Genomic DNA, 13090 nt, shown 5'->3' with positions numbered 1-13090 from the left:
AGGAGGTGAATGGATCAAGATTGATGGTTTTCCCATTAAGGGTCCAGGACCATTTAATGAAACCGTCACAGGTACTCTTTGCTCATTTGGTTCATGTCCTCACTGAAGCACAGTCTGCTGAGAGGGCTGTGCTTCTGTCCCACACATCTTCTCACCAACCTTCATGGAGTTCCCATTGCTGCACTAACACACACGCCACACAGGCTTGTCAGCTGTCCTGCCCCTGCTGTACCAGAATGCAGCCAGTGTTGCTCATCTCTCTCTGTTCTTTTGTGGTCTGGTGTGGGGCAATGTCTTGTCTACATTTCTTTATTTGTACTCTGGGATGCTGTTGCCCTGGTAACAGGCAAATATGGTGGTTGAGATGGCAGTACTGGCCTGATTAGGATATTTCCACCTCCTTCATCTGTGAATGGCATCAGTGAATGTGACCTACCAAACAGTGGTTTTTATTGGCAAATATGTCACATCAAGTCTTGTTCTCTTTTCTTAAAACCTTAGGTTACTTTGTGATGCACTAGATAACCTGCCTTCCATCTCGGCTCCATATTTGTATGTATGTTTTATCATTCGGATGTTGTTTGGTCATATTGTCTTAGTTATTGAGAGATGTGTTGACATTCTGTGTTTCTTGATTCTCTTTAATTCATGATGAAAAAATAATGCAAAATGAATGCAGTGATTGTGGTTGGGTAATTTTCAAAGAGCTATGCTTTATTTTTGTGTGTCATGTTTAAATGAAGGAATCTGGCATTATTGTTGAAAGGAAGGTGAGTATGCTGAAATGAATTACTTTGATCTGTTCTTAGATCAACTTTGATAGGTTTTCAAATCCCTTTTATATGGAAAGGAGGTGGAAGAACAAAACAATCAGAAGAATAAAGTGGTGTGTGAGAAAAGATGAGATATTCTTGTTCAAATATGTTGGACATAAGGTGACCGTTGGGCTTAGAATGGAAATGTAGGTGATTGGGATTGAAGGTTGGAAAAGAGAAGTAAGAGATTAGATGTGGACCTAGGAGTCTTGCTGTAGAAGAGGGAATGGAAGTTGAGCAAATGGATGAGGATTTGAAGGGAGAAGAGCAGGAGGCCATTGGAAGAGACTGGCAGTAATGTGGTGGAAAGATAGTATATCTAGTAAAAGTGCAAAATATGAAAGGACATTTGTTTTGGATATTGTGTAGCCCTGAAGACAGATACACGTGTAAATACTCACAGACATGCTTAAATGTTTATGGGTAGAGAGACCTTGAACCTTGTATTTGAGGGTTATTTTTGCATTTTATATTATTCTGCTACTCTGGCTTTAGAACAAGTAATTTTCTTGATTTTTCTTAAGTAATGTGTTTCTTATGCATTCTTTAATAGAAGCACGAATGAGCGTGTCACCTTTCTGACTAACAGTATGCCACAGAAATCCTGAGAATCAGAGACTGGACACAATCATGCTCCAACTTGCTATTGGTTTTATACACTGTCAATATAATACTAATTTAACTTCTCTCTTTAGAAGCCTTTGCAGGCCTTGGTTGGCCAATGAGTGCTCTGCTATGTGACATTATATTATATTTGCCACACATGATGACAAAAAAGATACCAGAAGAAATTGCTAGCTGAAAAAAGTTTGTAGCATATGGTATAATGCAGAACTTAAAAAACAAAAACAAAACAATGCATCTCCAGAGTGGATAGAGTTGCTTCAAGTACTCCAGAAGGAATTATGAATAGTTTATTAAAAATTATCAGTAAGTCATCAACATGCTTCTATACTTTTTGTTATGTGCCTTGGGACATAGGTTCTGCTGTTATTCTGAGAAATGGTTAAGTATATGATAATCCTGCCAAACCAAGAAGAATTCTGAATACCACATGTCTTCATCCCAAAGAAGAAGTTGGCCTTCAAAATGCAGACATTGACATCAGTACCTGGTGGAAGATCCACGGAACCACCTTAGCCTTCTGACAGAATTTTGACAATAACATTCTTCTGGTGTTTTATTTGTCCCGGGGAAAGTTCATTCTTTTAGAGCTGGAAACAGTGATTTCAGTTTAAATTCCAGAAAGCTCACTTTTGCTGCTTTAGCCCTATCTCAACCATATTGTCTTTACTTGAAAATAGGACTGCAATTCTTTAATTCATTCAACAAGCATTTATTGCCTGTGAATTGCCAGGTGCAGTGCTAGGTAAGTAAAGATAGACAAGGGCTCTTCTTGTCATTAGATGTTTATATTCTAGTGAAAAAGACAGACAATAGACAAATAAAGAAAAATAATGCATATTATTTCCAATGATTTGGAAAATAAGCAGGACACTGTGATATAGAATAAGCAGGGTGGGGTAACTGGGAGTTTGGGAGCCTGGGTGATGCTGGTGAGATAGATGGTGGCACCAAGGTGAGACCCTACATTGGGGTGAAGCCACAGGAGGAAGAGGAGGAGCATGCTAGGCAGCCTTGGCATTGGGCAAGACATTGCTGATTCTCAGATGGGTTTCTTGTCCAAATAGGAAACACTTAGCAATCCAAAATTGATGGGACTAAGCAAAAATCCAACCTTTGGGCAGATGTTTTGGCTTCCACTTGAGTAGCTCATCTCATATCTCTTAGGAAGTTTTCTTTGTATTTGATGTACAATCTCTCCTGTTGAGATGTGAGCCCATGTCCCCATGTTCTGTTTTCAGGGAAGAGGTGTCAGATCCCATTCACATATTTGAATACTGTTATTTAGCGTCTCTGAAGTCTTCTTTCTCCTCTTGTTTCACTCTTTTCTGGGACTATATCTGGGGTGATATGGTAGTGGACAGAGTCTGATGCTGGAAGGAGTTAGGACCTCTGCACCCATCCCAGCTGTGCTGCCCAGCAGCCTGGGGACCTGACTGGACCAGTTAGTCTACTTTATCCAAGTTCCCCATCTGGAAAATAAGTGCTAGATTCTGGTTAATTTGAGTTCTGTATCTGATTGTGTCTATTGTTCGTAGTAACTGTTGCACCCGACCATAATTATTTACATCTGAACATCTGAAGATCTGGCTCAGCCTCAGCTGAGGGATGAACAAAACCCCTGTCTTCTCTGCCCACCAGAGGCCTCAGCTGTAAAATAATGGCACCCTACAAGAAGTTTTCTAAGGTTTCCTTCAGCTTAGAATTTACAAGTATCTAAAGCTCAAAGTGAATGGATTTCACTTCTCATGAGTGATCCTGACCTTTGTGAGCAATTGGGAACTACTTGTCTCACTAAAAAATGGTTAGGTAGCTCTTTCTCCAGCTTATTTTGGCTGTTTCATGCTAACATTTTTTTTTTTTTTTAAAGAAATAGTGAAGAGGGAAACACATACTCACATAGACACTGAATTGTGTTTTCTGTGTGTTGGGTATGTGCCCAAACACACACAAGGTGCACAGCATAAAGACTGGTCTCCAATGATAAATGGATAAGTGCCTCTCCCAGTGGCCCCTTTTCTGGGTATCATATCCCCTTCTCTATTTGCACTGATAGGAGTTCTGCCAAAGGAGCCAGTGGAGACAGCACACTAGTTTACTTAAACTGATGTGTGTCAATGTCCCTGGCAAAAGGTGCCAGCTTAGTGACCCAATTGGCGAATCCATGCACAGCATTACTGCTGCAAGGGCTTCATCAAGTCACCGTAGGGACAAGATCAGGGGCTCCTGCATGCCTAACTTGGGCTTAAACTTACTTCATTCAAATGTTTTATGAACTTAATATCAATCAAAGACCGTCATCGTTTTTTAATAGATTTTTTTTTTTTTTATCTAGAGCAATTTAAGGTTTACAGAAAAATTGTGCAGGAAACAGACACTTCCCACATATCCCTCTCCTCCTTGCATAGTTTCTTCTGTTATTAACATCTTGCATTTGTGTGGCAATTTATTGTAATTGATGAACCAATATTGATACATTATTATTAACTAAAGTCCATAGTTGAGGGGTGACTCCTTGTGTTGTATAGTCCTATGGATTTTGACAAATGCACAAGGTCATGAACCTACCATTATCATATCATACAGAAGAGTTTCACTGCTGTACAAGTACCCTCCGCCCTTGGTCATCCTTCCTCTCTCCCCCTGAGCCCCTGGAACCACTGTTCTTTTCATTGTCTCTGTAGTTTTGTCTATTCCAGAATGTTGTGTAGATAGAATCATATAGTATGTAGTTTTTCTAGCCTGGCTTCTTCAACTTAGTCTTTTTCAACATGCCTTTTCAAGGATCGATAGCTCATTTCTTTTTACTGATGAGTAATCCTCCATTGTACGGATGTACTACAGTTTGCTTATCCATTCACATGTTGAAAACACATCTTGGTTGCTTCCAATTTCTGACAATTATGAATAAAATGGCAATAAACATTTGTGTGCAGGTTTTTGTGTGAATATACTCATGTGGATAAATACCTAGGAGAATGATTGCTGGGTTGGACGGTAAACCTCTGTTTACCTTTGTAAGAAACTGCCAGACTGTCTTCCAAAGTGGCTGAGCCATTGAGTATCCCCACCAGCAACGAATGAGAGTTCCTGTTGCTCTGTATCTTTGCCAGCATTTGGAGTTGTCTGTACTGTGGATTTTAGCCGTTCTAATAGGTGTGTAGTGGCGGTGGTGTTTTAATCTGTGATTCCCTGCTGGCACATGCTGTTAAGCCTCTTCTCCTGTGCTTGTTTGCCATCTATATATCCTCTTTGGTGAGTGTCTGTTTAGACCTTTTGCCTATTTTGTTATTGGGTTGTTTGTTTTCTTATCGTTCAGTTTTGAGAATTCTTTGTCTATCTTGGATACGAGTCTTTCATCGGACATGTGTTTTGCAAATATTTTCTCTCACTCTGGTTTGTGTACCGTAATTCACGCCCCTGCTACATTGAGAGGCCTCGGTGAAGAATGGCATTTCATGCATTTGTAAATTGGAATTCCTCCAAGATGGCTGGCCTGTGAAGATGAGGTGTGGTTGCCCAAACACTCCCCTCGCTTCAGAGGCACTGCAGAGTTAACCAGATTCTTTGTCCCGAGGCCACCAGATCTCTTTATCTGATAATTGGTTCAGAACCTTCTCTGACATTTGAATGTAGTTAGAGCCCAGGAGTGTTAGAGTCCATTGGTTAATGAAAAAGAAGTAGGTGATTGAGATTTGTGTGGGAGATGTCTAACTTCACTGAGCCCAACGCTCTTGGTTGTAGCAGAGAACTCAGGAGTCCAGCCCCAGCCCCCTCTGAAATGCCATGGATGCCACTGAAAGGAGTCACAATGATCAAGTGGATGGAAAACAGAGGCTTTGCCAGCAGCCCTCTCGGCCACCAGGCTTTAAATCAGCCGTTGGTGGTGGTTTCGTGGGATTTTATCACAGCAGCCTGTTTTCGTCTACGTCAGTGTATGTAAATATATGGTTATGGGTTTTTCCTTCAGGTAGTTCTGAAGAAGCCAGCAGTTGTGAGGGGGATCCTCTGGCTGATGCCTCTGTGCGGGCTTCCTTCAGGGCTGCTCCTCTAAACTCTGGGGGTGTTGAAGGCTGTGGAGAATGAATTGTCTCCCCCTGTGTGGCCGCCACAGGAGGTGATCTGCTGACTTGGCCCTCGTGTACTGATAGAGACTAGTTTACTAAAACCAAACATCTCGGGCCAGGCCGGCATCTTGGGGACCAGCTGTCACTTTCTGAATATACACCATGGGGCTTTTCTTAAACACCTGAGAGCAAAAGTGGGGGGCAAGTGGGGAGTTGTGGTGCCTCTGAAGGGCGCACGGCTTCTTGTAGAGGATCTGTCCAACTTTCAATATTAGTTCCAGAAGAAAGCTCTTTCTTTTTAAGTCACCAAACTGCCTATATATTGTATAGTTAGATCCTTCATTTGTACATGGTGTGCTGGATAATAGCAAGAAGATAAAATGTTAAAATCGGGGTCACCAACCATCCTTCACCGGACTAAGATCTTTCAGTACCAGAAAACAATGCATGTCTCTTACTGTTCCACTCCCAAGTGAAACGAAGGAGAAGAACTTTCAACACTAAAACCAACAAACAAACCCCAAACACAGTATTTTAAAAACAAAATTGAGACAGAATTTCAAGGCAGTATTTAACACTCCCTTCTCTTAGCTTTCACCAGCTATGAGGCACGTCTGAATTGTGCTGCGGGTGGGGTGGGGTGGGGTGCAGAGATGCCAGGTGTCTTGATTTCAGCTGTCCTGGAGGTCTGAGAAGCATGTTTGCTTCTTGGCCATCTGTGGTCTTCACGAGCGCTCAGGAAGTGGAGCACAGAAGCCAGGCACCACCAGGCAGGTCTAGGGATGCTTCCGGTGACTCTGAGGCCCTCACACCTCCAGTGGAGGGCACGTTCCCAGCTGGTCACGTGATCCTTCTACATGGGCCGACCCCTGCTGTAGGTGCCACAGTGAGGTCTGTGTCAGAGATGTGGGATGGCCCTGGCGGTGGCCTTATCCATAACACACTGCTCAGGAGTGGGACACAGGCCCTGCCTCCACCGCGATCACGGCGGCCCCACATGTGTTGGAGAACTCTGCCCCATAGGGTTTTTTCCTTTCTTTTTCTGGATAATATTTTGTGTTTACGGTGAAGAATTACACAGAGGTTTAGGTTCTCATTCAGCCATTTCTACCCAAGCTGTTCGGTGACGTCGGTTCCATCGCTCACAACGCATGAACTTTCTCATGATTTCTGTTCTGGGTGGTCAGTTTCCACTCATCTAACTTCCCTGCCCCCTTACGGTCTGTTCTTTGTATTCAAGTAATCGTTGATTGTTCGCTTCCATATAGGTGATTTTTTAAAGGCACACAGTACTTGTGGGTGTATTTATAATTTTTTATTATTTTTTACAGACTCGAAAGTGTATTAGTGGTTACCACAAGTGAGATAGAGGGAGAAAAGGGGGGGGCGGTTAATGGTGATAGAAAAACCCTCACTGGTTAAGGGTAGGCTTGCACAGCCAATTTCTGTAATTGTTGTCAACGAGTTGAATATCTGTAAAAAGTTAAACTGACACAAGTTGTGTGATATATTCACAACAGTGATCAAAAAAAAAAAACAACCCAACTAGCTGCCTAGCCTGCTTATGTACAACCAAACACCTCATGGGATTTGAGTTTTGGGTTTGGCAGTTTAGGGTCATGGCTTCATGGGACATCCCAGTTAATCGGCCTATTAACATGTTTAGTGCTTCTGTTCTACCTCCTAGTCCACTGCATATGTTATGGGTTCAATTTAAAATAATAGCCACTGTAATGTCCACTTTGGGGTAAAGGCGTTTTATTTAGGCTCACTTGCTCCTGGGAGCTGAAGCGTGCTCCCATGCTGCAGTAGCGGCAGGCTTTGTAAAGCTTAGACGCAAGCAGGCAAGCAAGCGAATGTCAAGGCTGCAGTTTCAAGGACTCAGAGTCCGTGCTCTAGCGCAGGCGTTCATCGAGGGCTGAGGGGGGTTAGTTCTGATAACCACCTCAGAGTCCGTGCTCCAGCGCAGGTGTTCATTGAGGGGTGATCTAGCTCCCTAGGAACGAAAAAGGGGGCACCCCCTAACTCACCGGGAGTGGAGGCAGGATGAGATGGTTACTTCAGCCACATAAAATGGAGTTTTAGTAAGATATTGCCAGCCATAGCTGGACATTAAAAAACTAGCGTTACAAAACAGAGTCACTTATTCACATAGTGTCTGGGATCTTAGAAGCTTGCAAGTCACCATCTAAAGTGCGACAATGAATCTCTGTTCACCTGGAACGTGAGAAGAAGAAGAGTCAGGAATAGGAGAAGGAGAAGGAACGTGCGGCTAATGGCTCCAAGAACAAATGCCTCCGTATTCATTATTTTTAAAAATTTATTTATTATTTAGCTACAAGGTGACCTCAGGGTTAGTTCTGGCTCCAGGTTTGAAGAGTACCTCAGGAGGATAGTCTTGTGAAGTCCCCCAGGCCCCACCAGTCCAGGAGGTCTGTTTTCTTTGTTTGTTTTTCAGGAATTGGAGATTCTGTCCCACTTTTCTCTCCCATTTGGTCAGGGTCCATCTATCGTGGCCTTCGCAGGGTTTTCAAAGACTGCTTTTTCGGCAGTAGACCACCGGGCTTTTCTTCGGAGATGCTTCTGGATGGGCTTGACCCTCTAACCTCTTGTCCAGCAGCCGAGCCAGTTAACCGTTTGCACCACCCAGGGACCCCTACACCATGGTAGAAGATTGTCAACTTCTCATGCAGCGAGAGCCCTTCTAAAGGCATATGACCTATGAAACTTGAGAGGTGTATCCATAAAAGCAGTTGTGGGACATCTCACTTCTTCCGACTGTGGCAGGGCATTGTTGAGTAGCCAGGTTCATTGCCAACCTGTGCCGAGCTCTTGGGTTTCATTCAAGTGGGGAGTGATCGCCGTGGCTGGGCCTTCTGGCATTCTGAAGGCAGCACAGCCCCAGTTCTAGAAAGTGACATCTAAGGTGTGACTAGTTTTCATTAACCCTCGTAGCACTATCCTAGGGCCAACGATGAGTCAGCTATCACTTGACAGTTTGGATGGCAACTGGAGCTGCTGGTGGATCAGGGAGTTTCTGGCAGAAGCACAATCCCCAATAAGCAAGATAAGCACGGGCTTACTTGTGCTTGGTTACTAATCCTTAGTGAACAGCTTCATATGTTTTTGCACAAGTAAGCCTGTGGTTACCTTGCTTACTGGGTGCTCCATCCTGCCAGGGATGGTAAATTTGAAAGAGGCTTTGATTCTGAAGGAAGGTGCTATGGGGTTGGGAGAAAGACAAATGCCAGCCATACCTAGAAGCAAAATATTTGATGGGGTGGAGAAATGTGAAGCTGTCATTACAGACTAGAAAGTAAGCACAAACAGGCCCATGCTTCACTTGCTCACTCAGTACTCCATCCCTGTCAGGGGTTGAAGTTTGAAAAAGGCTTTGATTCTATAGGAAGGTGCTGTGGGGTTGGGAGAGACACAGATGCCAACTCTACCCAGAAACAGAATTTTTGATGTGGTGAAAATAATGTGAAATTGTTCACTCCAGTTTAGTAAGTGAGCATAAGTAAGCCCATATTTTGCTTGTTGGGTAACCTGACACTGCTTTCTGGGTTTCCCCACCTGGGGTGTTAGAATGTGGGAGAACATGGTGCTGGCAAGGAGCTCAGGCAGGCCTGTGATAAACTAGTCACATCCAACTGCCAGTTTTTTCTTAACAAGTCATTTAAAATATTATTTTTATTAAAAAAAAAAAAAAACCACCAAATGACTATGGAGTAGTCAACAAAATTCAACTAGGATTTTGAGATAAAACTGTCATTATAAATAAATTGGTGTGCTCCAGTCTTTGGGGGATTAAGTTTTCTTTGCTCTGAGGTGAAGTTCAGTGAAAATTTGAGGAGCTCCGTTAGGTGATAAAGTGAGCCAACACTTCATGTGTGAAAAAACAAACAAGTAAAACAAAATGGTGGAACCTGTGTGATCCCAGGACGACTGGAAGCAGTTGCTGTGCTCCTCAAGTGGTTCTGTAGGGTTTTGAGAGCCACGTGTTGGGGCAGAAATTCTGGCAGCTTGAGCCAGCCTGCGGAAGTGGCCTCTGACCACACGCTTTTCATACTCTAATAGGTAAGATTCCTTGGGGCTCCTTCACCTGCCACGTGAGTCTAGAAAGTGGGGTCTCTGAAGAGTAATTTTCTCAGTTCCAGTGGGCAGCACACATTTTGAGCTGAAAGCACTTTGGTTTTTAATTTTTTTTTTTTTAAGTTAGCGTTAAATGCTTTATAAAGTCTCCCTGGGCTTCCACAATCTGTAGCATTATGTTATTGTTATTTGCCATTGAGTCAGCCCTGACTCATAGTGACCCCTCCTTGGGTTTCTGAGGCAGTATCACTACGGAAGTAGGATTGCCCAACCTTCCTTCCGCGGAGTGGCTGGTGGGTTTGAACCGCCAGCCTTCTGGTTAGCAGTCAAGTGCCTTAGGCACTATGCTACCAGAGCTCCTGTAGCATTATAAGTTATTGGTATTAATTAGCTTGCCATTGATTGGCAATGGTTGTTGGGATAGTGAGGGACCGGGCAGTGTTTCATTCTATGGTACATGAGGTCGCTATGAGTCAGAGCAAGCTCAATGGCACCTAATAACAGCTTAAGGAAAGTGCAAGGTTCTTTCTCTTTCTGTTTTAAAAATATCTTTTCTTTTCTCAATCCCTGAAGATGCAGCAGGGTTTGCTGCCTCAGGGCATTGGCATAGAAGAGCTGCTCTCCTGTCTATGGAGGCTGGAGCCACGTGGGCAGGTTATGCAAATTTTCTCCTCAGTTTCCTGTCTTCTTTCCAGTGCAGGTCATACAGCCATCCTGTTAGTGTGGTGGACCACGTGCCTGCTTCTTCTTCAGGTGTTCTTCCTTCAGAGCACTGTTGTTGTTGTTGTTATATGCCGGCAAGTCGGAACCAACTCATAGCGACCCCTCCTTGGGTTTCCCAGGCAGTATCAATACGGAAGTAGATTGCCCAACCTTCCTTCCGAGGAGTGGCTGGTGGGTTTGAACCGCCAGCCTTTTGGTTAGCAGTCAAGTGCCTTAGGCACTACGCTACCAGAGCTCCCTAAGAAACTTTAAAGACGTTAGGGGAATAGTCAGTAAGCAGATTATGATGGGACAGATGGCACTGACCTCCCTTGGAAAGGTCCCAGTTCCTAGGAACTTTGCTAACATGTTCTGGAAGTAGGTGCAATCAAGGCTTGAAAGCCCTGCACAGAGGTGTGCAGTGATGCAAACCAGATCTTCATAAGAGGTGTATGTGAGGCACCAAGAGGGGTGGGCCCCAGAGCAGGCATGTTGAATATGGCACACAACTACTGGCAACAACTGTGCAGCTGCTAGGACCTTCCAAACAAGAGCTACCACGCTCAAGGGCACAAAACCAGGACTCTGGGTCCAACACAGAGGGATCCAGATGTAACTCACTGCCTACTGCTGTCTGACTTTGAAAAGTTTCCCTAATCTTTCTGAGCTTCAGTTCCTTGTCTGTAAATGGATATTATTGGCTTGTCATGCGGATGTTTGAAAATAGCATGTAGCTGGTAGGGATCCAATAAACTGTTGGTGACACTCTGATAGACCTTATTCCAGACTAAAGAAATAAGTATCCCTTTTTCCTTGTTATTGTTAGGTGCTGAGGAGTTGGATCCAATTCATAGAAACCTGTGTCCAACAGAGCAAAACAGTGCCTGGTCCCGTACCGTCCTCCCAATTGTTGCTATATTTGAGCCCATTATTATAGTCACTGTGTCAATCCATCTCTTTGAGTGTCTTCCAGAGTACATGAGATGAAGTCTAGCCATCCTTACTTCTAAGGAGCGTTCTGGCTGTACTTCTTCCAAGACAGATTTGTTGGTTGTTCTGGCAGTCCATGGGAAATTCAATATTTTTTGCCAACACCATAATTCATAGGCAGCAATTCTCCTTCGGTCTTCTTTATTCATTGTCTGGCTTTTGCATGAGTATGAGGTGATGGACAATACCATGGCTTGGATCAGACACACCTTAGTCCTCAAAGTGACATCTTTGCTTTTTAACACTTTAAAGAAGTCTTTTGCCCATTGCCATATGTTGTTTGATTTCTTGACTGCCGCTTCCATAGGCATTGACTATGATTCCAAGTAAAATTAAATCCTTGACAACTTCAGTGTTTTCTGTTTATCATGATGTTGCTTCTTGGTCCAGTGGTGAGGATTTCTGTTTTCTTTTTGTGAAATGTAATCATACTGAAGTGGGTAGTTTCTGATCTCCATCAGGAAGTGATATAAGTCCTCTTTGCTTTCAGCAAGCCAGGTTGTGTCATCTGCTTATCACAGGTTGTTAATGAGTCTTCTTCCAATCCTGGTGCCGTGTTCTTCCTCATGTAGTCCAGTTCCTTGGACTCAGCCTACAGATTGAATAAGTATGGTGAAAAGATATGACTCTGAATCACAGTTTTTCTGATTTTAAACTATGCAGTATCCCCTAGTTCCATCTGAATGACTGTCTCTTGGTCTATTTACAGGATCTGCATGAGTATAATTAAGTGTACTGGAATTCCCATTCTTCACAACATTACACATAATTTGTTATGATCCATACAGTCGAATGCCTTTGTGTAGTCAATAAAACAAAGGCAAACATCTTTCTTATATTCTCTGCCTTCAGCCAAGATCCATCTGACTTTAGCAATGATATTCCTCATTCTATGTCCTCTGGTGAATCTGGATTGAATTTTCACCTCTTTTTTCCTTATTATCGTTAAATAGCTGGGCCTACCCCAATATCACATAAAAACTCATTTGTTGTTGTTAGATGCCATTGAGTTGGCTCTCACTGATAGCGACCCTATGTGCAACAGAATGAAACAGTGCCTGGTCAAGAAAACAAAGCAAACAACCCCTCCCACACACACACCTCATTTAGTAAATAGTTAAATGTCTTAAGGTTGTTTATTGAACAGGAAAATGCAGCATTGAAAGAGGTGTCGGTGGTTGAAACCCACCAGGGAGAGGAAGCAGTCTGCATCCATAAAGATTTAAGCCTTGGAAACCCTATAGAAAGCTGAACTCCCTGCCATGTAGTCGATTCTGATTCATAATACCTTCCATTGGGCTTCTGAGGCTGGAAATCTTTATGGAAGTAGATCTCCCCATCTTCCTTCCACAGAGAGGCTGGTGGGTTCGAACCACTGACATTCTGCTTAGTAGCCAAGTGCCTTTTCCACAACACCACCAGAGCTCCTTTGAAACCCCTGTAGGGCTGGTCTCCTTGGCCTATAGGGTTGTTATGAGTTAGAATTGACTTGACGGCAGTTGGTTTGGTTTTTGGTTTTTGGTCAGAGTATGGAGCTCTGGTAGCATAGTGGCTAAGGCACTTGACTGCTAACCAGAAGGCTGACGGTTCAAACCCACCAGCCACTCCTCGGAAGGAAGGTTGGGCAATCCTACTTCCGTAGTGATACTGCCTCGGAAACCCAAGGAGGGGTCGCTATGAGTCAGGGCTGACTCGACGGCACATAACAACAACAACAACAATGTACCACAAATACAAGGTGTGTAGAAGAGTGATGTCAATCAGTTAAAACACATCTCAGGAGGATTGTGGGTCAGA

At 43.5% G+C, this 13090-nt stretch overlaps 1 protein-coding gene across 1 annotated transcript in view; it reads left to right on the top strand.

The window, feature by feature from the left end:
* FNDC1 (fibronectin type III domain containing 1) overlaps positions 1-13090 on the top strand; it is a 128737-nt gene that overhangs the window by 34634 nt on the left and 81013 nt on the right. The window contains exon 6 of the mRNA XM_042781576.1: positions 3-71. Coding sequence (XP_042637510.1) covers positions 3-71 — 69 coding nt within the window. The remainder of the gene's footprint in view (positions 1-2; positions 72-13090) is intronic.

This window comes from Orycteropus afer, unplaced genomic scaffold (genome assembly GCF_000298275.1).
Source record: "Orycteropus afer afer isolate SDZICR_OR568_19922 unplaced genomic scaffold, OryAfe1.0 scaffold00135, whole genome shotgun sequence".
Taxonomy (NCBI): domain Eukaryota; kingdom Metazoa; phylum Chordata; class Mammalia; order Tubulidentata; family Orycteropodidae; genus Orycteropus; species Orycteropus afer.
The sequence above is the reverse complement of the archived record's forward strand: the minus strand, read 5'-3'. Positions and strand labels throughout refer to the sequence as shown.